Below are 27042 nucleotides of genomic sequence, written 5' to 3'. Positions count from 1 at the left end.
ACTTGTTAGCCCGGTAGCTCATGTTTACTACCCAAACCCTAGTAATCTTTAATTCAGGATGAGCCCTGCCCTTACCTACCTCCCAACCTTAAACTCCTCTAAAAAAAAAAACCTACCATGAAATGGCTTGCAGGCACAAATCACTCATCCCAAACCTGCCCTCTGTTTTGCCACAATGCATTCTGTTCTCCCGTGGGACCCAAAAATGAACGGCTTTGGAAAGTAGTGGGATTAACGTCACCGATAAAAAGCTGTTGAATGTTATGGATCCTGGTTCCCTAAAAACAGCTGTCAAAGACGTTATGGAACGTTTGGGGAAGTTTGTAAATGAAGTGTGTATGAGAGTTAATGTCATGGATTAACTAATAATTTATGGATAAACGTATGGGTATTCTTTTATAGATAATTTTGTGATTATGTTAGAGAATGTCCTTAGTCTTAGCAAATTCATAAAGAAGTATTTAGGAGTGAAGTGTCATGAAGTATTTAAATGGCTCCACAGATTGCTAAATACAGAGCAAAATATTAAAACTTACTGTATTAGTGCATCTAGGTAGTCCACTGTTCAGAATTCTTTTATTGTGTCTCTGTGTTTGAACATAATCATAAGGTAAAGTTAGGGGGAAGGAGCCACCCCAAGAATTCTACTTTATATTGAGAGAGTTTAACATTACAGGTATTTTTTAATGGTACAAGATGGATGTGGAAATAATCAAATATATTTTAAACTTTAATTTAAAATATTTTATTTCATTTTTTAAAATTTTTAAACAATTTTAAACTTATAGGAAAATACAATACAAAAACTTTTTTCCTGGACCATGTGAAAGTAAACAGCCAATATGATGCCCTATTATCCCTGAATACTTCAGTGGGTATTTGCTACATACAAGAGCACTCTCTTACCCAGTCATAAAATATTGGGAAATTAACTCATGGTGACCTTACACACAGCATTGCCCAGTCCTGCATCACCCTCATAACCATGTGCATGTTGGAATCCATCGTGGTGGCTGTTGTGCCAGTCCATCTCCCTCATGCTCCTTGGCCCACCAAACATGATGTCCTCGTCCAGCAGTTGATCCCTCCTGATGGTGGTGTGTCCAAAGCAATCAAGTCAGACAGTGTTCTATTGTGATCCATAAGGTTTTCATTGGCTGATTTTCGGAAGCAGGTCACCAGGCCTTCCTTCCTAGTCTATCCTAGTCTGGAAGCTCTGCTGAAAACTGTCCACCATGGGTAACCCTGCTGGTATTTGAAATACCAATGGCATAGCTTCCAGGATTACAGCAACACATGAGCCACCTTAGTTCACAAGTGGGGGAACATTACATTACTACCTTTTAATCCTCACACTCTATTCAGCTAATGTCGCAATAATGTCCTTTATTGAAAAAGGATCTAGTTCCGAATCACATGTTACAATTAGTTACCACGCCTTTTTAGTCTCCTTCAATCTGAAACAATCCCTTAGTCTTTCTTTGACTTTCATGCCTTTGACAACTTCAAAGGTATAGGCCAGTCATTTGGTAGAATAGCCTTCCAATTGGGTTTGTCTGATGTTTCTTCATGATTACATTCAGGTTATGTGACGTTTGACAAGAATAACACAAAAGTAATGCTGTGTTCTTCCCATTTCATTCTATCCGGTAGGCAGCAATTTCAGTGTGTCCCATTCCTGATCATACTCTGATCACTTGATTAAGGTAGTATCTGCCAGGCTTATCCCATGTAAGCAACTGTTTTTCCCTCTGTCATTAATACATTCATATTTATTTCTGCGTCTCTCCTATGTATATTGAATACTGTGGTTTCATACTTAAGATCTCCAATTCCAATCCAACATCGCAGGAATACTCTAGCTTTCTCCCTTTCCCTATTTGTAACTCCTTTCTCTAATGGTGAGAAACTTAGCTCCTGTTACCCTTAATGTGGAGCCCTTGGTGGTACAAAGCGTTAAGCGATTGACAACCAGCTGAAAGGTCGGCAGTTTGAACCCACTCAGAGGTGCCTCCAAAAACAAAGCCCAGGCGATCTGCTCCTGGAAGGTCACAGCCTTGAAAACCCTATGGAGCAGATCTACTCTGCACACATGGGGTTACTAAGAGGCAGAGGTGACTCAATGGCAACTAACAACAACCCTTACCGTGTTTATTTAATTGATCACCACCCTGGACTTAACTAGTCTCCCGTTGCTCCTCCCTACCCGCCCCCCCAACTCCGCTACATGGACTCCCTTCTCACCCATCGACCCCTGACACCCTCTGCGGGGCCACCATGGTCACCGTACCCTCCATGTGCACCCTCCTCACCCAGCTCAGGCACCGACACCCCCACACCCATGGACTCTCCTCACCCAGCTCAGGCACCGACACCCCCACACCCATGGACTCTCCTCACCCAGCTCAGGCACTGACACCCCCACACCCCCGGACTCTCCTCACCCAGCTCAGGCACCGACACCCCCACATCCATGGACTCTCCTCACCCAGCTCAGGTCCTGAAACCCTCACAGGGCCGCCCCCATCCCGTGGTTTCAACCATGTTTTAAAGTCTGAAAAGACAAAAACCATTTGAGTAGGAAAATCGTGCAATGACCAAGTCATCTTAGACCCAATTTAAAATGAATTACCTAGTTTAAGAGAGAAAAAGGAGAGGAAAATAGAAGTGACCATCAAATATCCGGGAAGGTAAAGATTGTTTATGTCCTAGGCCATAGAAAAAATCATAACAGAAAAATGAATAATTTTCATTAAAATATAAAAATTCAACTTAAAAAATCCAAAGGTAAACAAAAAAAATAACATTAAAAAAAAGAGTTGGTATTTTTACTATGTAAAGTACATATTTATACATATAAATAGGCCATATATAAAAAGTACAAAGAAATTGATTGGACAACATTAACATACACATGGATGAATCTCAAAACTATAATGTTGATCAAAAGAAGTGAATCAGAGAAGAATACTTATGATAAGTTTATAAAATTTCAAAAATATTTTAAAAATGTTACAGTATAAATACAGTTAAAGAACACAAATATAATAAAACTCTAAAGAGAAGCAAGGAAATGATAGGCACAAAATTCTCCTTGAGAGAGAAAGTAAAGGAGTTGAATCAGGACTTCAGACTGGTGGTGGATATAAAGTTGTTTGTTCTATACTCCACCTGGATACCTTACATATGTTTTATAGATATTCTATAACATAAATACTCTATTTACTCAATATTCAAAACAAATAACTTTCAAAAATAAGACCCTTTATACACAACAGAGAATCCCTGATGGAGCAGGAGAGTAGTGGGATGCAGACCTCAAATTCTGGTAAAAAGACGAGACTTAATGGCCTGACTGAGATTGAAGGACCCCAGAGGTCATGGTCCCCAGACCTTCTGCCAGCCCAAGACAGGAGCGATTCCCAAAGCCAGCACTTCAGACAGGGATTGGACTGGACTATAGGATAGAAAATGATACAGCTGAGGAGTGGGCTTCTTGGCTCAAGTAAACACATGAGACTATGTGGGCAGCTCCTGTCTGGAAGGGAGATGAGGAGGCAGAGGGGGACAGAGGCTGGCTGAATGGTCACAGGGAATACAGGGTGGAGAGAAGGAGTGTGCTGTCTCAGTAGAGGGAGAGCAACTAGGAGTATATACACAAGGTGTATATAAATTTTTGTATGAGAGATTGAATTAATTTGTAAACTTTCACTTAAATCACAATTAAAAAAAAATAAGACCCTTTATAGGTAAAATGAACGAAAGGCATGAATAGACAATCCAGTTGGCTGGACAGAACAACTAGCTGGCCCTACAGTCAGAACTGTCTGGGTTCAAATTTTGGCTCCACCACTTTTTTTTTTAATGACACCTTTAAAAATTTTTTTTCTTTTAAATTATGCAAGCATTAATACTTACTCTCCTTCCTCATGAAAAGAAGTGATTATTTATCTTACATGGAGATAGTTTTGTCTTTGAAAGGAATAGAATTAAACTCCGAGTAACAGTAAGGAGATATGTGAAGAAATGTAGGTTTAGTAAAACATACAAAAACAAATGGGAAAATGTGCATCAGAGAAGGGGGAGAATGGCTGGACAACTCGAAGAACGTAATCAGTGTCACTGAATTGTACATGTAGAAATTGTTAAATTGGTATATGTTTCTCAACAACAAAATATATTTAAAAAAAAATTTTTTTTAATGTGCATCATTAACTTTGGCCTCGATCTCTCACTTTAAGCCCCATAAAAAGCAATTAACATTGTCCACAACCAACAACACACAAACTCCAGAAGATAAGCTAGATAACTGGGATCGTCTAAAAATTAAACACTAATGTTCATCAAAAGGCTTCACTAAAAGAGTAAAAAGAGACCCTACAGACCGGGAAAAAATTTTGGGCTATTACAAATCAGACAAAGGTCTAATCTCTAAAATCTACAAGAAAATCCAACACTTCTACAACAAAAAACTAATAATCCAATTAAAAATTGGACAAAGGAAATGAACAGACACTTCACTAAAGAAGACATTCAAGTGGCCAACAGACACATGAGGAAATGCTCACAATCACTAGCCATTAGAGAAATGCAAATCAAAACCACAATGAGATACCATCTCACCCCGACATTAATCAAAAAAACAGGAAATAACAAATGTTGGAGAGACTGCGGGGAGATCAGAACTTTTATGCACAGCTGGTGGGAATGCAAAATGATACAACCATTTTGGAAAACAATATGGCACTTCCTTAGAAAGCTAGAAATAGAAATACCATATGATCCAGCAATCCCACTCCTAGGAATATATTCTAGAGAAATACAAGTTATCACATGAATAGGCATATGCACACCCATGTTCATTGCAGCATTGCTCACAGCAGCAAAAAGATGGAAACAACTTAGATGCCCATGAACAGATGAATGGATAAACTATGGTACATACACACCACGGAGTATCACACAATGATAAAGAACAATGATGAATCTGTGAAGCATCTCACAACATGGGAGAATCTGTAGGGCATTATGCTGAGTGAAATAAGTCATTCACAAAAGGACAAATACTTGTATGAGACCCTTACTGTAAAAACTCATGAAAAGGTTTACATACAAAAAGAAACAATCTTTGATGGTTACAAGGGAGGGGAGGGATGGGGATGGAAAACAATAGACAATAGATAAGTGGTAATTTGGGTGAGGGGCAAGACTGTACACAATACTGGGGAAGCCAGCACAACCTGTACAACAAAAGGTCATGGTATCTCCACAGATACATCCAAACTCCCTGAGGGACTGAATTACTGGGCTGACAGCTGTGGGGACAATGGTCTGAGGGAACATCTAGCTCAATTTGCATAACAGAACTTATAAAGAATATGTTCTACATTCTACTTTGGTGTGTAGTGTCTGGGGTCTTAAAAGACTGTGAGTGGCCATCTAGGATACTCCACTGGTCTCACCCCTTTGGGAGCAACGAAGAATGAAGAAAGCTAAAGATACAAAGGAAAGACTAGTCCAAAGGACTAATGGACCACACCTACCATGGCCTCCACCAGACAGTCCAGTACAACAAGATGGTGCCCAACTACTACCACTGACTGCTCTGATAGGGATCACAATAGAGGGTCCTAGGCAGAGCTGGAGAAAAATATAGAGCAAAATTCTAACTCAAAAAGAAAGATCAGACTTGCTGGCCTGACAGAGACTGAAGAAACCCTGAGAGTATGGCCCCTGGACACCCTTTCAGCTTAGTAATGAGGCCACTCCTGGGATTCACCCTTCAGCCAAAGATTGAACAGTCCCATGGAACAAAACAAGGCTAAAGGGGCACACTAGCCCTGGGGTAGGGACTGGAAGGCAGGAGGAAACAGGAAAGCTGGTAATAGGGAGCCCAGGGTTGAGAAGGGAGAGTGTTGACATGTCATGGGGCTGTTAACCAATGTCAAAGAACAATGTGTGTACTAACTGTTTGACGAGAAACTAGTTTGTTCTGTAAACGTTCATCTGAAGTACAATAAAATAAAAAATAAAAGCAGTTAACATTGCACTTTCTCCCCCTATGGTCTGTGAGGAAGGTAAGATGCTTCGTAGACCATTCAACCTTGTGTTCAAGGGACTTGTTAAAAGGCAGTCTGGATGCATCTTTGCAAGCTACCTTATTTTCACACAGTTTTTACCGCAGTATGTCATGGCAACGTGCTTTAGAAACGGAGATTCGCTTACACATTATTTGGGTGACTAATATATATTTTTTTAATATTATTTTTGGTGGGGCTTTTTTGAAACACTTCCCTCTGACATCAGAGTCCCTTTCTCCCCCATCACATTACGTCATTAAGTATTTGGCTGAGTATTGGGATGCTTAATGTCAAAATGCAAAGTGTGCTTGAAATGGTGCCTTCACCACTTATCAGCAACTCACCTAATCTCTCTATGCCTGCATCCTCATTTGTTATAAACCCAACCCCCTTGCCATCGAGTCGATTCTGACTCATAGCAACCCTATAGGACAGAGCAGAACTACCCCATAGGGTTTCCAAGGAGCAGCTGGTGGATTTTCGACCTGCCAACATTTTGGTTAGCAACCAAGCTCTTAACCAGCATGCCACCAGGACTCCAATAGTAATAGTACTAAGTAATAATGGGATCAAAAATGAAAATCTGTATAAAACAATTAGCACTGCTCCTAGCACAGAGCAATGTTTCAATATATATTTGCTATTTTTAATACATGACAATGAAAGAAATGCATATTTAAAATAAGAAACCATTTTTATGTCTCAACCATGTAGAAGTGTAAATGGGTACTTGACAGATCCTTTTCTGGTACTGTATCCTAAAGAAATAACCCTTTATTCACCAAGATGTTCTCCGTAGCATTTTTTTTAGACTTGTGAAATATTGGAAAGAAATTAAACCCCCCAAAACAGTGGGAATGACATTAAGTAAGTTATGGTATATCTACTCAGTGGAAATTTATGAAGCCACGATATGTTTATGATAGATTTCCAAACAGTCTACTATCTGTAAGCCACCGTATTTAATTCTGGCAGAATTAACAACTTAAACTTCTGAAACTTAAAATACAGAAATGAAGGTAAACATCTATATAAAACATGAGACTGAGATTATTATAGCTTGAATACCATTGCCATCGAGTCAATTCTGAGTATAGCGACCCTCAGCAAGATGGATTGACACAGTGGCTGCAACAATGAGCTCAAACATAGCAACAACTGTGAGGATGGGTCAGGACCAGGCAAAATTTCTTTCTGTTGTGCATGGGGTCACTATGAGTAGGAACTGAAAAACAAGAACCTTGAAAGCATGCTAATGTATTCTTGTTTAATTGGGCACAACACTGGTACTATATTAATAAACTGTGACACTGTCTACTTTTTGTTTCCACAAACCACCATATAGAAGCAAAAAGATTTAAAGTGCTTAGTAGTCGCTGATTCGATAGATATATGTTGAGTCCCTACTATGGGCCAGGCAATGTTCCGTGAGCTGGGGATTCATAAATAAATGTTGTTGTGTGCCCTTGAGTTGATTCTTGCTCATAGGGATATCACGTAACGGAGTAGAACTGCCCAGTAGGGTTTTCTAGGCTTTAAACTTTACAGGAGCAGATTATCAGGTCTTTCTCCCACAAAGCTGCTGACTAGGTTCAAAATGACAACCTTTTGGTTAGCAGCCTAGTGGTTAACCTTTAAAATAGATTTAAAAAATCCTAGGCCTCATGGAGTTTATAATCCAGAAGTGGAGAGATGTGATAGGTAAAATATCTGATTTGTCAGATGGCTATTGAGGCAAACAAAACAGGGTAAGGACAGAAAGATTTTAAATGAGGGGGTTATGGAAAGCTTCACTGAGAAAATGATGTTTGAATAAATGAATGGGATACACCACAGGAATATCTGGGATAAGAGTGTTCTAGACAGAGGGATGAGTGAACTTAAGGATAACTAGGGAGAGATGATGCCTGGCCTATCTAAGGAAGAGCAAGAGAGACCAAATTCAAACTAAGGAACATCCTACAAAATAATTGACCTGAATGCTTCAAAAATGTTGAATCATAACAATACATGGAAGGTCAGCTCAACTGGACTGGACCAAAAGCAAAGAAGTTTCCGGGATAAACTGAATGCTTCTAAGGTCAGCGGAGCAAGGGTGGGGGTTTGGGGACTATGGCTTAAGGGGACTTCGAAGTCAATTGGCAAAATAATTCTATTATGAAAACATTCTGCATCCCACTTTGAAGTGTGGCGTCTGGGGTCTTAAATGCTAACAAGCGGCCATCTAAGATGCATCAGTGGGTCTCAAACCACCTGGATCAAAGGAGAATGAAGAACACCAAGGTCACACGATAACTATGAGCCCAAGAGACAGAAAGGGCCACATGAACCAGAGACTTACATCATCCTGAGACCAGAAGAACTAGATGGTGCCCGGCCACAACCGATGACTGCCCTGACAGGGAGCACGACAGAGAACCCCTGAGAGAGCAGGAGAACAGTGGGATGCAGACCCCAAATTCTCATAAAAAGACCAGACTTAATGGTCTGACTGAGACTAGAAGAATCCCAGCGGTCATGATCCCCAAACCTTCTGTTGGCCCAGGACAGGAACCATTCCCAAACAACTCATCAGACATGGAAGGAACTGGACAATGGGTTGGAGAGAGATGCTGATGAAGAGTGAGCTACTTGTATCAGGTGGACACTTGAGACTGTGATGGCATCTCCTGTCTGGAGGGGAGATAGGAGGGTAGAGAGGGTTAGAAACTGGCAAAACCGTCACGAAAGGAGAGACTGGAAGGAGGGAGTGGGCTGACTCGGGGGAGAGTAAGTGGGAGTATGGAGTAAGGTGTATATAAGCTTATATGTGACAGACTGACTTGATTTGTAAACTTTCACTTAAAGCACAATAAAAATTACTTAAAAAAAATGTTGAGTCATGAAAGGCAAAGAAAGACTGAAGAACTGTTCTCTATTAAAGAAATCTGAAGATGCATGACAATGAAATAATGCAATGCGTGGTCTTGGATTGAATTCTGAACCAGAAATTTTTTTTCTTTTTTTGCTAAAAAGAACAACTTTGATACAATATGCAAAATTCAAATAAAGTCTGTAAAATTATACTATAGAATTGATTCAGTGTTGATTTCCTGCTTTTGATAATTACATTGTGGTTAAATAAGAGAGCGTCCTTGTTTTAGGAAATGCACACTGACATATTTAGGAGTAACTCACTCTCAAATGATTCAGAAAAAAACTTACACGCAGTGGGAGAGAATAATAAATCAAATGTGGAAAATATCAATGATTAGGGAATCTGAGTAAAGAGTATATGGGAAGTCTTCATACAATTCTTGTAACTTTATTTCAAAAAATTAAAAGGTATGATAACCAAAAAACTCAATCAAATGAAACTAGCCTGCACAATTTTGAGTTTTTCTAGAGTTGCACAAGAACAGAATGGGCAGAAATGGATTTAATTAAATGCAGCACCCAGTGCCATCGAGCCGATTCCGACTCATAGTGACCCTATAGGACAGAGTAGAACTGCCCCATAGAATTTTCAAGGAGCACCTGGCGGATTTGAACTGCTGACCCTTTGATTAGCAGCCATAGCACTTAACCACTATGCCACCAGGGTTTCCATGGATTTAACTAGGATTGGTTTTTACCAAGTGAATATGCCAAAGCAACGGAGGACAAGGAATATGAGTGTGCATGCAAAGGAGTGGTAATAATGATTGTCCTTGGAATCCAGACTAGGTAAGAAGTATAAAGTAAGCTTATAAGGGTGTGAAACCAAAAAAAACAAAAAACAAAAAACCATTGCCATCAAGTCGATTCTGACTCATGGTGACCCTATAGCACAGAGTAGAACTGCCCCCATTGAGTTTCCAAGGAGCATCTGGTGGATTTGAACTACTGATCCTTTGGTTAGCAGCCGTAGCTCTTAGCCACTACGCCACCAAGGCTCCTATAAGGGTGTGAAGGACAATGAAAAAGTGGTGGGATTAAATGTTTATAAATCTAGTGGGGTTGAAGTGTTGCTGATAAGAGCGATGAGTTGGAAAGATATGGGTGGTGCTTGAAACTGAGATTGTGGACACATTGCCGTTATAGATAATGATAAGTTCTCTGATATAAGCCTGAGAGTGGATGGATGACTAGGGTGGTAGATAAGATCATTGCAGGAGAAGCAGTCAAGAAACTAAGAAGCCAAGGATCAAAAGTGTAATCTTAGTATAATCACTACCAAGTGTAAAAAGAGTAAAGTGACCATGAGCCAAGAACAAAAATCTTCAACAAATAAGGGGAATTGACACCTTCGAATTGTGGTGCTGGTGAATAATAGTGAATATACCATGGATTGCTAGAAGAATGAACAAGTCTGTCTTGGAAGAAGTACACCCAGAATGCTCCTTGGAAGCAAGGATGGCGAGACTACAGCTCACATACTTTGGACATGCTATCAGGAGGAATCAGTCCCTGGAGAAGGACATCATGCTTGGTAAAGTAGAGGGTCAGTGAAAAAGAGGAAGACCTCAACTAGATGGATTGATACAGTGGCTGCAACAACAGGTTCCAGCATACTAATGACTGTGAGGATGGCTCAGGACCAGGCATTGTTTTATTCTGTTGTGCATAGATAGGGTTGCTCTGAGTCAGAACCAACTCAACGGCACCTAACAACAACAACAACAAACTGTGAGTTGGTAGATAGATAACCCAGTAAGAAGAGGTAGCCTACAATAATCATTCATTATCCTTCATGATTTCTGTGTGTCAGGAATTTGGGAGCGCTCGACTGGGCCGTTCTGGCTGGTGGTCTCTCATGAGGTTGCCCTCAGAAGTCATGTGGGGCTCCAGTCATCAGGCTTGACAGGCTGGAGAATCTACTTTGTAGGTGGCTTACTCACATGGCTGGCAAGTGGGTGCTGGCTGTTGGTTTGGGGTCCCATTTCCCCTCCATATGGGCTTCTCCACAGGGCTGCTTGAATCCTTGTGGCATGGCAGTGGCTTTTCCCAGGAGATCAAGGTGAAAGCTACAGTGCCTTTTATGATCTAGCATTGGAAGTTACACACTGTCATTTCCACCGTGTTCCATGGGAACAAAGGGACAGCTCGGATTCATTGTGAGAGGAGACTGACTACACAGACCGTGAATACCAGAAGGTGAGGATCATAGGAGGCCTTCTGGAAGAGCAGCTACCACAGTTGGTATAACAGAGTGAGAGAGCAAACAGTCACCACTTGAGAGGGCTTTTGGGAAAACTCAGGGGAAAGCCAGGTTTTAGATATAGCAAGTTGAGGAGAAAATTTGGAGAGTTTTCAGAGAAAATGCAGAGAATGTAGGATATTGGGGATTTTGTTAATGGCTGACCTTGAATTCCACAGCATAGCAAGGGAAGAGTTTGAGAGTTGGGGAGAGGGTAGTTGGAATTAGATAAAGGGTAGAGTTGAATGGTGATGAGAAGTGGGGTGTCAGTGGAAGAGGATCTGGAAGCCCCGAGTTTCTCTTGTTGACTGATATGAATAGACCTATAGATTAGCCCTGATGGCCTTGGCAGTGACAATGAGTATTTGTTGAGGGAATAGACCCGGGTCCTGCCAGAAAGCACAGAGTCCTAGAGCTCCTCTTTATTTCTGCCTCCAGAGGCCAGGCGAGGGATGGTATGTCCCTTTTTGCTCCCTCATTAAGTGAAATTTTCCCAAAGTTTAGTTCTATAACTTATGTATCATTATTAGAAAGGGTTATAAGGAGTTTACAAACTTTACTCTTTCAAATATATTTTTAATGTTAAGTACGACTGGTTTCAAGGAGCCTCAGTGGCACAGTGGTTAAAGTGCTCAGCTGCCAACCATAAGGTCAGTGGATTGAACTCACCAGCTGCTCTGTGGGAGAAAGATGTGGCAGTCTGTTTCTGTCAAGATTTACAGCCTTGGAAATCCTATGAGGCAGTTCTACTTTGTGCTATGGGTCACTATGAGTTGGAATCGACTCCACGGCCTGGATTTTTTTTTTGGTTTATGACTGGTTTCAGCACATATCCCTAGAAAATAACATCCTAGCTTTAACAATTTTTTTCCTAGTCCTGCTATCCCATAAATAGTGAAGTAAGATATTTGTGGTAAAATGGTGAGGTATTTTTGTTCCTTTCCTGAAACCCATCAAAACTACAATCAGGAAAGTTGTAGACACAGAAGGGGACAGATAGAAGAGGAAATAAGAGCAAGGAAATTTCATAAGCTAGAAAGTTACCAAGTTACCACTTGGTAACTGATTTATAAAACTGAGAAAGCCAAATCCCAAACTGAGCAAGAAAACTGCAGACCAACCTGATTTAAACCACTGAATCCTCAAAAGACATGAGAAGCAGTAACACCAAATACCTCTGGAACTGGTGATAAATAAGGATGGGGAGGGGGTAGAATAATAGCTGAAATAGGGAAGGCTAGAGTCAAAGCTGCTGGAGAAGCAGTTATATATTCCTGGATCATCTCCTCAACTCCAGGCTGCTAGGTAACTTCTTATCCCTCTCCCAGAAAGGAATTTGGAGGTTTATTCTCTGTAGAAGGTAGAACTCAAGTCTCTAGATTAGGGGCCACAGTAAACAGTAGAAGACATGAAAACTATACCTACAACAAGGGTATAAAGTCAGCATACCACATTCTGGATGCAGAAGTTCACAGCCCTCACTCAGCCCCCAGAATGTTAGCAGACAGAGCCTAACTCTTCGGGCAGGAAACTGGACAGACTTTTCCTGGGAAATCTGATCAAGCCCAACAAACAGCTGCCCATAACACCCTATTAAAAAAAAAAAAAGTTGCTGTCAGCTCCAATTCATGGCAGCCCCATGCATGTCAGAGTAGAGTTGTGCATTATAGGGTTTTCAATGGCTGACTTTTCTGAAGCAGATTGCCAGGGCTTTCTTCTGAAATGCCTCTGGGTGGACTCAAACCTTCAATATTCCGGTTAGCAGCCAAGTAGGTTGACCATTTGCACCGCCCAGGAAGTCTTATCACCACACAGTGAAACCTAAAGTTGACCCACCTCACCCATGCATGTATGGATTCCAATCAAAATTTCAGTCTACCCCATTTTAATCATAAGCAGACAACCTATGATTAACAGACAACTTAGGAAGACTTCTGACATGAAAGAGAAGACCAAAACAAGCAAACAGATAAAATTAACTTAGTGGAAACATACAATATAAAGGGAGAACTTCTTTATTATTTTTTATTGTGCTTTAAGTGAAAGTTTACAAGTCAGTCTCTCATACAAATATTTATATACACCTTGCTATGTACTCCTAGTAGCTCTCCCCACAATGAGACAGCACACTCCCTCACTCCACCGTGTATTCTCCGTGTCCATTCAGCCAGCTTCTGACCCCTTCTGCCCTCTCTTCTCCCTTCCAGACAGAAGCTGCCCACATAGTCTCATGTGTCTACTTGAGCCAAGAAGCTTACTTGGGAGAACTTTTTAAAAATATCACTGATATTCTCAGATGATGAGTAAATATTGCATTTATGAAACAAAAACACAGTGCTATGAAAAAGGGATATTTAGAGAATAAAAATGAAGCTCTTGGAAATTAAAACTTAATATAAAAAAAAAAAACTCAATATGCTGGAAGGTAGAGTTCAGGAAATATCCAAACAGTAGGGCAAAAGGACCAAGAGATGGAAAGTAGGAGAGAAAAGACAAAAACATTAGAAAACTGGTCCAGGAGATACAATGTCCAAATAACTGGAGTTCCAAAAGGAGAGAAGAGAGGAACTGGAACAAGGAAATTACTAACGAATTAATTTAAGAAAATTTCCCAGAAGTGGAGGAAATTAGTTGGAGGAATATTTAAAGGGCCCATCAAATGCCTAGTACAGTGGATAAAAACAGAGCTATATCAAGGTTGATGATTGTAATTTCAGGACCTTAGGATCACACTGAAAATGTTATCAACTTCCAGATAAGAAAAAAGAGAAAAATGGCATACAAAGGGTAATAATCAGAATGGCTTTGGACTTCTCAACAGCAACTTAAGAGCTGAGCACAATGAGGGAATGTCTTCAAAATTCTGAAAGAAACTGATTTCTGGAATAAATGGTCTATATCCAGCCAAACCGTCAATCATGTACGGGGACAAACAGAAGAAATTTTCAGATGCGCAATGTCTCGAAAATTTTACCACTCTACCTGAGAAGAAGATACTGGAGAGATCACTCACTGAGAAACCCAGACAAGCGTGGGACTGTAGCTGGGAGTGAGATGAAGGGAATCCCCAGAAGGACGCTGAAGGTGGATCCCAGATGAGAGCGATGGACTAGATATTGAAGACAGCCAGTCCAGATTGGAGCAGTACAACTCAAGAAATAAACATACTGAGGGCCATTATCTCCAAGATCCCCCTTGCGTTCACCTTCATCTTAGCTGAGGACAGAATTCCCCCGTGGGCCTTGTCCACATTCTCTTCTGTACTTGGCTTGAGATGTTCCTAGTCTCCTTCCATGCTTCTATTTTACCCCACAGTTCTCTACTTTGACCTACTCTGAGAGCTGGAGGTAGCCACAGGTTTAGAGGCAGAAAACACAGAGCAGCGCACTCCTCTGGCCGTATTTCTGCCAAATACCCAGCATCTGTTCTAGATGCCCAGATTACAGTGAGGACTCCCTCAGGACCTTGTTCACTGTCCTTCCTAAAAGGGACTCTTGTAAGATTCCAGGGAATCTGAAGCCAGGTTATGACCCATAGAGTCTGTTCAGTTCATTTTCTTCTGGAAACCTTTATCTGATAGTGGCAATGTCACCCTTTCCTTATACAGGAAGCTTCAAACCTTGTTATTCAGTTTATTTTTAATTAACGAATATATTATTTAGGGATACAGATATGAGTGGCAAATCTACAAATTAAATTTCCTAAAATCCATAAATAAAAACAAAATTTAAACAAACTAAAACAATCTATAAATTGTATCTAATTGACACAAAAGTCAGAGTAGTATTTAGCTTTTGGTAGGGCAAAAAGCAAAAACCAAACCTGTTCCCGGCGAGTTGATTCCAACTCATGGTGACCCCACGTGCTACAGAGTAGAACTGCTTCATAGGGTTTTCTCGGCTGTAAGCCTTACAGGAAGCCCTGGTGGCATAGTGGTTAGGAGACTGGCTGTGAATCAAAAGGTCAGCAGTTCAAATCTACCAGCTGCTCCCTGCAAAACCCTATCGGGCAGCTCTATTCTGTACTACAGGTTCACCGTGAGTTGGAATTGACTTGAGAGCAATGGGTTTAGTTTTGGGTTTTCATCTTTACAGAAGAAGATAGGCCTCTTTTTGGTGGCACTGCTGTGTGGGCTCAAACTGCCAACCTTTAGGTTAGTAGTTAAGTACAAACCATTTGCACTGGGGAGGGAAAGAGGGATGAAATTGGGGAGGGACACACAGAGGGCTTCTAAGTTACTTGAATGTTCTACTTCTTAATCTGAGTGATGGGTACATGTTTGTTATTCTTTAACCTGTCCATGTATACATGTATTTTGTTTGCACTGTACATTTCAAATAATTTACATTTCACAAGAATTTTTAATTTAAAAAATTAACAAAGTAATTATCTTTTTATTCAAATGTTACTTATTGAATGCTGGATTGACAGAAAGATGCTGGTTTTGATTTTGATAGTGTCTGTAAGATGAAAGTGATTGGAATATTGACAGCCTGAGAGGAAAGAGCCAATAGGGAACAAGAGACTTAAGATAACTTGGGTAAAGAGGTACAGACTGGTAAAAAGTGAAAGGTACAGTAAAATAGTAGTTGGGGTGAAAAGAGAGAAGTGCTAGCTGAGAGAATTCCTAGGTAATTTGTGAAGGGTATTGAGTTTCTAGATCCACTTTTCGTTGGACTGATTTAAATCCATCCTCAGCCAAGTTCTGAAATGAGATGCTTTGTATTAAGTAATGTGGCACTATAACCTGTGGCGTTAAATAAACACACCTCTCACCTCTCTCTCACCTCTGTCCTCTGTGCCTTGATGACCCCCACTGAGCTCATCATGTCAACACGGCCATTTAAATAGAAAGGCCTTGCCTTCATGAGTACATAAGCAAATGTTTTCCAGCAGATACGTGATAGTACAATTAAATTCTGAGATTACCAAACATGTTGAGATGATGTTTTCCTTTATACAATACTCTTCCTGGAAATCAGCCAGTTTTAGAAACTACATATTTCATTGAATCTAACAGGCCCCAGGAATATCATTTAGTATAAAACGCTAGGGAGGTCATTACAATTTAGCATAATAATTCATGGGTGTTAACTCTGCCTACTAAAGAACAGAAATCGTGTTGTGATTAAAACCCCGTGACTAAAAATGTTTAGTTTTTTTTGTGTAGCTATGTTTGCTGGAAACGGAGAATATTAATATCCATGACCATTTTGGCTTGGACCATGTAACTGAGCCAAACCAAATCCACTGCTGTGGAGTTCATTTCAACTCATAGCGACCCTATAGGACAGAGTAGGATTGCCCCATATAGTTTCCAAGGAGCACCGGGTGAATTTGAACTTCTGACCTTTTGGTTAGCAGCCATAGGTCTTAACCATTATGCCACCAGGGTTTCCGGACCACGTAACAGTGCATTTAAGAGTAAGCTCAGCCCCTGAAAAACAGCATCTCTATGTGATTCAGATCCCAGAGCAGATGAAATGCATAGAGGAAAAAGATGTGGACTTGGAATTCTCCGTTCTCTCAAATTGAAGGCTGCAACTTAAAGAAGTTTTCCATAAAAGAAAACGAAGATGCTCAAAATGGGTAGGTATCTTAATGAGGAAAATACTACATTCTTGATATATCACTTGAAGGCCTTCTTTTAGTGAGAACTTTTTAGAACGACAAGCTTCTTTGACCATACTCAACATGACTGGGAAAATAATGGTAATTTTTTCTGCTCAATGAAAATCTCTGTGGAAAAGAAAATGTGGCAGAGGGATTAAATGAGAGGGTGATGTGTCTGACTGGGTTTCTTAGCAGGCTACACCCCATGCCCATACCAGTCGCCTTGCAGTCAGCTCCGACTCACGGCGACCCTATGTGTGTCAGAGCAGAGCTGCGCTCCACAGGGTCTTCAACGGCAGATCCTTCAGGAGTAGATTGCCAGCCTTAGTCTTCTGAAGAGCCTCTGGGTGGGCTTAAACCTCCATCCTTTAAAGGTTAGCAGCTGAGCACATTAACCGTTTACACCGCCTAGGGATTCCTTAGAAACAGAGCCTGAGAAAGGGACTCCTGTGAAGCTGGTATCTTGAGGGAGTGCTGCTCAGATGAAACTTACAAGGGAGTGAAGGAAGCAGGTAAAGAAAGAAGTAGAGACCTGATGTGGACGAAACTGAAGCTTATTCTCAGCCGGATGCCACAAGGCTCTGGAGCAAAAACGTCATGGCAGACTTGTCTCATCTTGAAGCAAGAAGGTCGGTCTTTGGTACCTTCAAATTGGCTTGGAGCCACTGAGGGGAGAGGCGGAACTTCCAGGTATTGACAGGTGTGGCCGCCCCAGCTGGTCAGGACAAGTCTCAGTACACTGTGCTGTTAGGAGCTCTTGGCAGCCAACACTCAGTGGGGGCGGGTGCACCAGTCCAGTAGAGGGGATACGAGCAGGTGACTAAGAGTTGGCTACAGGTGTATTTCTGAGTGTGTGTGTGTGTGTGTGTTTTATCCTAACCCCTTCACCATTTATTTACTTGCATATTTTGACTCCAGAACACTATGATAATAGCCATTAATAAATGCGTTTTTAAAAACTGAATTCTACTATTTAAATACCTTTTATTTAGCATCTAGGTTCATCTTCAAGATCATGCTGAGAACAATAATAACAGGTCCAAATACAACAAGGTGGTATGTTTTCTAGCAGACCTGGCCACACACACAAAAAGAAAGGCAGTCTTAATTTAAATCCACTTTTTATTCTTTCATAGATTTTAACAATTATACACAACTTTTAACATAAAGATAGTGAAATCTCAAGAATAAGGGAGGCAGTCTATATGACCTCTTCTATTTGTTCCTCAGGATGGAAGGAAATTTTCGAAGGGTACAATGTGTGAGATTTAACACTGGAAAAATACATAGGAAACGTGTTTAACTGGCTCCACTTAGGACCAGGCACAGCACAATAAATACAGAGTTGCATTATCTTTTTAAAAGATTGTTTTCACTGTAACACATTCTTATTAAAGAACTAAGATCAGTGTCCTAATCTGGAATTCTACAACACGCGGGTGAAGGGTCACTCACAATGGATATCTGAGCGCAGTCTCCCTAGCATCTTCACACGCACACAGCAACATTCTAAAAAGGAGTGAGAGTCTACACTGCGAATTCAGGATAACAAAAAACAAATTTGGTCAAACTGTCTTCATCGTATCATTCATTACTATTGCAATCCTAGTATGCTGGTCTGAGTTTAAGGTAGGAATAGAAAGTTTCTGAAATCCTTTTAATTTCCACTGGTCAGAGAAGGAGACCACACTGGAAGCAAACTGATGAAGCAGCATCGTTAAGTCTACATGTCAACATGTCACTGCATCATTTTTATCTGCCAATATTCCAAAAGCTTAAAGAAAGTTTCACAGAACACCTTTCCTGAACAGCAGGCCACTGTGAGAACACACAATCTGCAAGGATTTAAAGAAAACCATAGCTGAATTCTCTACTAATTACGTCTTTCCTTCACAGGCCAACAGAAATGTATTACCCAAGCATTTGAATAACAACATACTGTGGCCTACAATCCTTTACTTATGCTATTACATTAGAGCATCTGAGACGGTTAGGCTCTCCACACGCTCTCTCCTCTTCCCAAAGAGGAAGCAAGGGTACACGAGTCCTATTGGTCAGAAAGGGCTCCTGGGAAACGGCTCTGCAGGGTGCCTTCTCACACAAACACAGACACCATTCTCTTGACACAAATACCTAAAAGACAGGATGAAACGATCTTTTCTTCACACGACACAAATCCTGTTTTGATAATGAGTTTGTTCCATCACTGTTAACAAGGGAAATCGCTCTGCTGCTGTGGCTACAGATGTTCTGAGAAGTCTTTTCAGCCAGTGGGTGAAGTAGTACATGAAACTATTTTTGTAACCGGTAAACCAGTCAGTTAAAAATTCAACAAACAAACAAGTGACACCTGTCACCATTTTTTGAAAACAGAATGCCACCGTGGCCCCAGGAATCACTACAGCCCAGCTGGCCTGGAAAGGCGCAAGCAGCTTGTAACCACTGCTAAGAATCTTCTCTGTGGCATTCTAATGGCAGTCATGCTGTCACACGGTTCTCGGACGCGTAGGCTTCTAAGATGTCTGAGGAAAAGAAAGGGTGTGATGTGGATCAAGTTTTCAGTGATTGTTTTAAATGTAATTTTAGAAAGAATTTACTAGTAATGTAGTGTAGCAGCCCTTGATACTGAATTTCTCCTAGTGAAATAAAACATGTTTTAACAAGATGATGGTAGACCAAGTTAGACAGTTACTTAGCAGACGCTAAACTGAAAATCACCTCACCATGGAGATACTGAGTCATTCGGCAGAGTGCTTGGTCTTCGTCCTAAACCCATGGCAAATCGAGTACATGCAGTAGTCCTGTTGACAACTCAGTGGAGAAGAGGAAAGGACAAACCTAGGAAAAGGTTATGTGTGCCACCTGACACGACAGGTTACAGTAGGCAGCCATTGTTCACATATTTAACACATTCACCACTTTAGATAAAGAACTGGGGAGGCCTTTCAAACACGGAGACAGAGGAATGTTGGTTTTATAGATGACCTACCAAATGAACAGGCAAGCAAATGGTAACACACACGGACGCTCGTCTCAAAGCTGCACAACAGAGAAGCTGAGGGGTTTGAGATGAGAATTTAGGAAAATACACGAGCTTGCTGAGGATAAAGGAGGAAAGAAACCACAGTTCTAATCTTCAAGGCTACGGAATGCGTTCTGCATGTCTTCAAGAAGTTGCGCGTAGTCTGCCTTGATCTTTGCCTCGCCATCTTTCACTGGATCCTGAAAGAAGACAGTATGGGTTTCAATTTACCTTTGGACGGCAATTTTCAAAACACGTAGTAGCTAACACCCTTAATACAGTCTGAGCACCAGGTTAAGTGAGGTACAGGGAAACCAGAGACAGGAGTAAAAATTATTCTTATTTTCCTTTAAGGCTAGAAATGTATAAATGAAGTACTCCTCCAAGCAAAGACAAAGCAAACAAAATCCCAGCTTTCGGTTTTGCCTGCTCAGTGTATCCAATGACCGATGAATTTATACTCAACGACATGCACGGTACTGGAAAGTGACCAGCATCCCGAATTAGACACACCCCACTGCTTGCACACGATACTTGGAAGATACTACTGACGTCTGGTGCTATCACACTGGACCAGGAAGTAAAGTTTGTAAAACAATCTTAAAATGCACCTCATCTAAAATCCTTCTGGAAAGCAATTCAGTAATATGCATGAAAGAGAATGTGTTTAAGCGCTCCGACTCGGTCACTCCACACCTGGGAATTTCTACTAATACCCAAATCTACTACACACTACACACACTAAGTTGTACAAACCAACAACCGGAAATTTCCTAAATGCCTGAGAATAGGAAAATACTACTCTTTAGCTGCAAAATAACTCTGCAGTAGAATATTTAATGCCATAAAAGAAAAAAATACCTGTGATATGTTAACTTGATACAGTGGGTGTGTAAACAAGAAAGATATCACCTCCAATCACATTATCAGAAATCATCACTATCATATTATTATTGGCAATTTTTTCTTACCCTCTTCCTATGACTATATATATATATATTCATAGGAAATTATATATATATACACACACACATATACATATATATATATAACTGTCCCATAGGGTTTCCAAGGAGCTCCTGGTGGATTTGAACTGCTGACCTTTTGGTTAGCAGCTGTAGCTCTTAACCACTATGCCACCAGGGTTTCCATATAAATATATGTATGTGTGTGTGTGTGTATACACACGGAAACCCTGGTGGCGTGTTGGGTAAGTGCTATATGGCTCCTAACCAAAGGGCTGGCAGTTCGAATCTGCCAGCCACTCCTTGGAAACTCTATGGGGCAGTTCTACTCTGTCCTTTAGGGTTGCTATGAGTCAGAATTGACTCGACAGCACTGGGTTTGGTTTTGGTTTGGTTTTAGGTCCTTATTGAAAGAAAGATGCTAATGTCTTCATAATATTCTACTTATGGACATGCCATATGTACTGTAGGCTCTGTTCACACCTGTAGGACATTTAGGACATCTAATAAGCAATCTTTACATAAATCCATATAAAAAATCTCTAACTAATTTGCTTGGGTTTTATGTCTTGAAATGAAATGACTGTACCCAAAGGGTGTGAGTATTTTTTAAATTTTTGATACAGTGTCTTTTTGTGCAAGTTTACCGTCAGCCTATACTATAAACAAACACACTACATATTTTTTTTTTTCAGTGTTACACTACATACACAGAGTATCATTCTCAATAGGTAATTAGTAAATATACCTAGAACGTCAGGACTTAGAAATAATTAAATACAATCCAACTGATCAAATATTTTAAAAAACAATCTTATACGTTTGAGCTTCTGCTGATTTCATAGAAGTGTCTACTTACATCTTGCCTACTTCTAAAAAGAATGAGAGGCTACTTAAAAGTAAAACAGTGTGAAATAAGATACTTCAAAGAAGTAAACAGTGCAGACGTCATGTCAGAAGAGCACGGGGGATCGGCGTTAACAGGCACTTGAGGTGAAGTAATTACTTCTTGGCCGCGAACTTAGTTCTCAATTTCCCGGTAGCTAACCCAAAGGGAGTGCACGTCAACATTCATATCAGACGTGACAGACTATAATTTTTCTCATTACAAGTCCTTCTCAGGCATGACTTTAAGGTGTAGCTTGGTTTTACAGAGCCCGAGCAGGGGTGCAAATGATAATTCAAGTTTCACACGCCATGCTGGGGGCACAGACGGTCAGACAAAAGAAGCCTGTCTTACTAAAGAACGTTACCACAGAAACAAAACACACCTTGAACTTCATGGAGGAAAGTTTGTAGAGGAGCTCGGCCATGTGCTCGCGGATAATAGCCCATGTGACTTTGTTGTCGCTCTGGGCAGTGGTTTCCACAGCTCTCCGGGCCATGTCATAAAAGGCAATCATGTTGGACAGCATTCCCACTGTCTTGTAGAAGGGGCAGAACCTGAGGGGAATGAAGGTCAAGATAACTCAGGAAAACAAAATCCTAAGCAGGCTCATACTTTACATAAAACTTCATAAAATATCAGAGAATTTCTTTCTTTCTTCAATACGCAGACTTCCTATATTTATTGGACGATACAGAAGAATTAAAAAGAATACTGGAAAATACTAACAACTACTTTAATTGTAGTTTTTAGACACAGAAGTCTCAGTAGATACAATGTATGTATGGAGATACGTATTCTTTATTTAAAGTGTTAATATTTTTCTCTGTAAAAAACATCAAACAATATAAACACACTAAAATAACATCGCTACAATCTAATGGCCCTCTGAGGGTTTGTTTTGGTACACTGCAGGTTAAGAAATAACCCAAACGGTAAAATAACTGGGTTGTAAAGACTCCCTTGTGCCAGTGAGTTACAGTTTCATTAATTAAAAACAAACAAACAAACCCATTGCCATGGAGTCAATTCCGACTCATAGCGACCCTATAGGACAGAGTAGAACTGCCCCAGAGAGTTTCCAAGGAGCGCCTGGTAGATTTGAACTGCTGACCCTTTGGTTAGCAGCCATAGGTCTTAACCACTATGCCACCAGGGTTTCCAATTTAATGAATAAGAATGAAAAAAACTGTAATTTCCAAAAGTTAATAGCAGCTTTACCCATAAACCCAAAAACCCACTGCCATCAAGTCATTTCGACTCATAGCAACCCTACGGCATTTAATAACAAAGACACCCGAGCGTATATATTCACCTGGGATCACAGGCGTTCTTACCCAAACGTGTCTGACGCATCTAAACACATCTGCGAACATAATGTAAGGCATAACCCCATCACACCTTCTTCAAAGAGCTTTCCCCTTACTGAGATATTTTTGTGTGCCTGCTTCCTAGAGCTTAATTTCCTGATACAGATGTATGAGCCTTGCCAGTGTACTGCCATATTTTCTGATTACCCTACATTTTGGCAATCTTTCTATTTTTCAGTCCCCGCTTCTGTCTTAAATGAGGCCAAATATGATTCCAGGGAGAACTAATCCATGATGAAATGGCTCAAATTTGCAAAGTTTAAAAGAAATGAGAACGATAGTAGCAGAGACGATAATGAAAAGCAAGCCTTGGGTAGGAGCAGCAGGGGCTGGCTGAGGCATCTAATAGGAGCTTTGGTAGAAAGAGAGAGAGAGAGACCTCGGGGAATATGGCAGAAAGTGGAATAATTATTTAGGAAAAGAGACATTGGCAGCGGTAACAGACAGACAGTGAGAAAAGCTCTTAAGAGGACAGTGATGGACAGGTTCTGGCACCGTCTAAGCCACAATTTAATCTGATCATAGTTGGTTGAAAATGAGTGAAAATTCTTACCTGTCATAACTGGATAAATGAGCAAAATCAAGACTCGTAAAAAACCAAACCTTGCGCTGTTGAGTCAATTCCAAGTCATAGTGACCCTATAGAAGGACAGAGTAGAACTGCCCACAGAGCTTCCAAGGCTGCCAAGTCTTTCTCCCACGGAGCGGTGGGTGGGTTAGGATCGCCAGCCTATCAGTTAGCAGCTAAGTGGTTTAACCACTGTGCTACTAGGGGTCCTCAAAATTAAAACAAGGGGGCATATAAGGGTCTTCATTTGCTGTCTGAGTTGTCTGCCGTTAATATAAAAAAAAACCCTTACACTGAGTTAGAATGTGTCTGCACAAAGAAAAAAGGTTTTAAGTGTGTAGGCCACTCCTTCCTCCAACACACAATACAAAATCTTCAAATAAAAAAAATCAGTATAGCTCACCTGTCGTAAGGAGTGTATCCGTTTTGCTGTAAGAAGTCATCTTTGATAAGCTTAGCTACCTCCAGGGTGATTTTATCTGTTTCTGCTAAAGAAGCCTAGAAGAGAAAAAAAATGTACTTTTAGAAATTTATGTCCAAATGTAGGGCCAACGGTGGTAATCTCCTGGGAAGCAGAGGCTACAATCAACAATCATTTACCGCAAATAAACTCACTCCGTACCTGCTTTCTGACGGATGTTCTTTTTTGAAACACCGTCTTCTTCACATCCTGGCTTGCTATCATAATTATTTGAATTCTCAGTATTGGATTTGTTTTTCCGAAGTCTACATAGCCCACATAGTTATTTTTTTTAAATAGTATTTTATTTTTTTCCCTTTTTTAATTTTTATTTTGCTTTAAGTGAAAGTTTACAAGTCAAGTCAGTCTCTCATACAAAAATTTATATACACCTTGCTATATTGCTCTCTCCCTAATGAGACAGCACATTCCTTCTCTCCACCCTGTATACCCTGTGTCCATTCAGCCAGCTCCTGTCCCCCTCTGCCTTCTCATCTTCCCTCCAGACAGGAGCTGCCCACATAGTCTCATGTGTCTGCTTAAGCCAAGAAGCTCACTCCTCACCAGTATCATTTTCTATCCCATAGTCCAGTCCAATCCCTGTCTGAAGAGTTGGCTTTGGGATACAGTTAATTAAAAAAAAAAAAAAATTACACGGTGCTTGTTGTCAGCCCCTGACTCATGGTGACCCCGTGTACAACAGAATTGGACAGCTGTGATCCAAGGGGTTTTCACCGGAAGATTTTTGGAAGGAGGTTACCAGGGTTTTCTTCCTAGTCTGTCTTAGTCTGGGAGCTCCACTGAAACCTGCTGGGCACCACAGCAACACGCAAGCCTCCACCAATAGCAGGGTGATGGCTACACATGAGGTGCACTGGCCGCAAGTCAAATCCAGGTCTCCTGCACGAAGGTGAGAATTCTACCACTAAACCATCACTGTACCCGCACGATGCCATTGAGTCGATTCTGACCCAAAGCGACCCTGTGGGACAGAACAGAACTGCCCCATAGGGTTTCCAAGGCGGTAATCTTTACAGAAGCAGACTGCCACATCTTCCTGCCTCGGAGCGGGCTGGTGGGTTTCAAGCTGTAACCTTTTGGTTAGCAACGGAGCACTTAACCACTGTGCCACCAGGGCCCCTACATGGCACTTCCATACCCACTGCCGGCGAGTCAATTCCAACCCATAGCGACCCTACAGGATAGAGTAAAACTGCCCCATAGGGTTTCCAAGGCTATAATCTTTACCGGAGCAGAAAGCCAGTTTTCTCCCACAGAGCAGCTGGTGGGTTCAAGCCGATGACTTTTCAGCTAGCAACTAAGAGTTTAACCGCTGCACCACCAGGGCTCCTTATATGGCACTTAAAACTATGTAAATGCAAGATATACTAAGTATGGACAGGGAGTCCCCAGCTAAGAACTAACGGGGTTCCTCAGACATAAGTCGAATACCTCATTTTTAAAGTTTTCATTATTATTGCCTTTTATTATCAGTATCATTATAAATCTGATCTTTGTCTTTGGGGGCTGGTAACATTACCTATAAACTTAGACATATTTTAACACATACATACATAAAAAACACACAAATCATACAAATTTCCTCTGACGATGAAGAGCTGACGACACTGGCATTTTGTTCGCTGCGGTCCGCTGTGGAGGGTTCTAGGTCGTCTGGATTATCACTGGGAATGGGGAAGCATTTCTACTCAGAAAATGAGTGAGAGTTGTCTGCATGGTCCTTTTCTTTTTTTCTTCATCTATTTCACAGTGACACCTCATCACTTCCCAAATCTGCCTATCGACTTTAGCAAAGCCATCAGTGTTTGGGTCCATGTTTTAAGACGAGAGATAGAAAAGTGGTTAAGACCACACCCTGTCAGAAGTGGAAAACTTGAGAGATCTGAAGAAACAAGGCGGCCCCGACGAGGTCCAGCTTTCACTGCAGTTCATCCTCCGTGGTGTGTATCTTTCATAGGTCCCCTTCCTTACTTTCCCCCAGTAAAGGGCACTCCTATTTCCTCTTCCTCTCTGCCACCACAAACACATACCTTTGAGGACCTGCTCCAGAGGCAACACTGCTAGGTGACAGGGCACAGGAGCAAGTTTAGAAAGTCCCCACCTCAGGAAGGGTTTCTGGTCCAGTAACTCCGTCGTAAGTCTGCTCTGATGTAAGCCAGATACCTCATTTTTTTTCCTTAGTTTTCATCATTATTGCCTTTTATTATCGGTATCTTTATAAATTTGACTTTTATTGTTTTGGGGGGTTGGAAACATTACCTATAAGCTTACAGATATATTTTAATACATACATAAAAAATATACAAATCATAAAAATTTACTCCAAAAATGAAGAGTTGGCCAGTGATGGCATGTTGTCGGCTGTAGTAACAACTCCACTTCTGGAAGGTTCTGGGTCATCTGGATTGTCCCTGGGAACAGGGATAACATTTCTAGTGAGAAAATTAGTGAGGAAAAGGGCTGTATGGTCCTTTTCTTTCTTTCTTCATCGATTTCGCAGTAACATCTCACTGCTTCCCAAATCTGCCTGTGGACTCTAGCAAAGCGATCAGCATTTGGGTCCATGGTTTCAAGCAACTGAAGCCCCTGATTCAGTTTAGAAAAAACTCCAGCTAACCCTTTCACTGTGAAATTTTCTGACAATTTCTCTCCATCCTCTTCCTCATTATTTATTTCTTCTTCAGCACTTCCTTCCTCTTCAAAATCCATTAAGTCCTGATCTCTCAAATCCCCTTCTTTGTGATCTGTGGGCTGTACCACATTGGTGATACCAAGTTCTTAATTCAGCGTTGTCGCCATATGGACGATTTTTCCACCCATGTCTTCCATCATATTATCCTGACCACATGCTTGGGGCATGTTCACAGAACTCAGCAATTTCCTCCACACTGCCTGCAGA

General features: G+C 40.9%; 1 protein-coding gene across 3 annotated transcripts in view; it reads right to left on the bottom strand.

Annotated features, from left to right (window-relative positions):
- Nucleotides 1–17955: 17955 nt before the first annotated feature.
- The window catches only part of ATP6V1A (ATPase H+ transporting V1 subunit A), a 71515-nt gene continuing 62428 nt past the window's right edge, over nt 17956–27042 (bottom strand). For 2 of the 3 annotated variants that reach the window (XM_064281251.1, XM_064281325.1), the window contains 3 exons: nt 24066–24160; nt 22110–22281; nt 17956–20073 (listed from right to left, as the gene is read on the bottom strand). In XM_064281251.1, the coding sequence (XP_064137321.1) occupies nt 19981–20073; nt 22110–22281; nt 24066–24160 (360 nt within the window). In that variant the 3' untranslated portion in view covers nt 17956–19980. The remainder of the gene's footprint in view (nt 20074–22109; nt 22282–24065; nt 24161–27042) is intronic. The other variant, XR_010321303.1, reaches the window with a different exon arrangement.

The sequence above is a fragment of the Loxodonta africana genome, chromosome 1 (assembly GCF_030014295.1).
Source record: "Loxodonta africana isolate mLoxAfr1 chromosome 1, mLoxAfr1.hap2, whole genome shotgun sequence".
In the NCBI taxonomy this organism is placed as follows: domain Eukaryota; kingdom Metazoa; phylum Chordata; class Mammalia; order Proboscidea; family Elephantidae; genus Loxodonta; species Loxodonta africana.
This window is presented reverse-complemented; position numbering and strand designations above follow the sequence as displayed.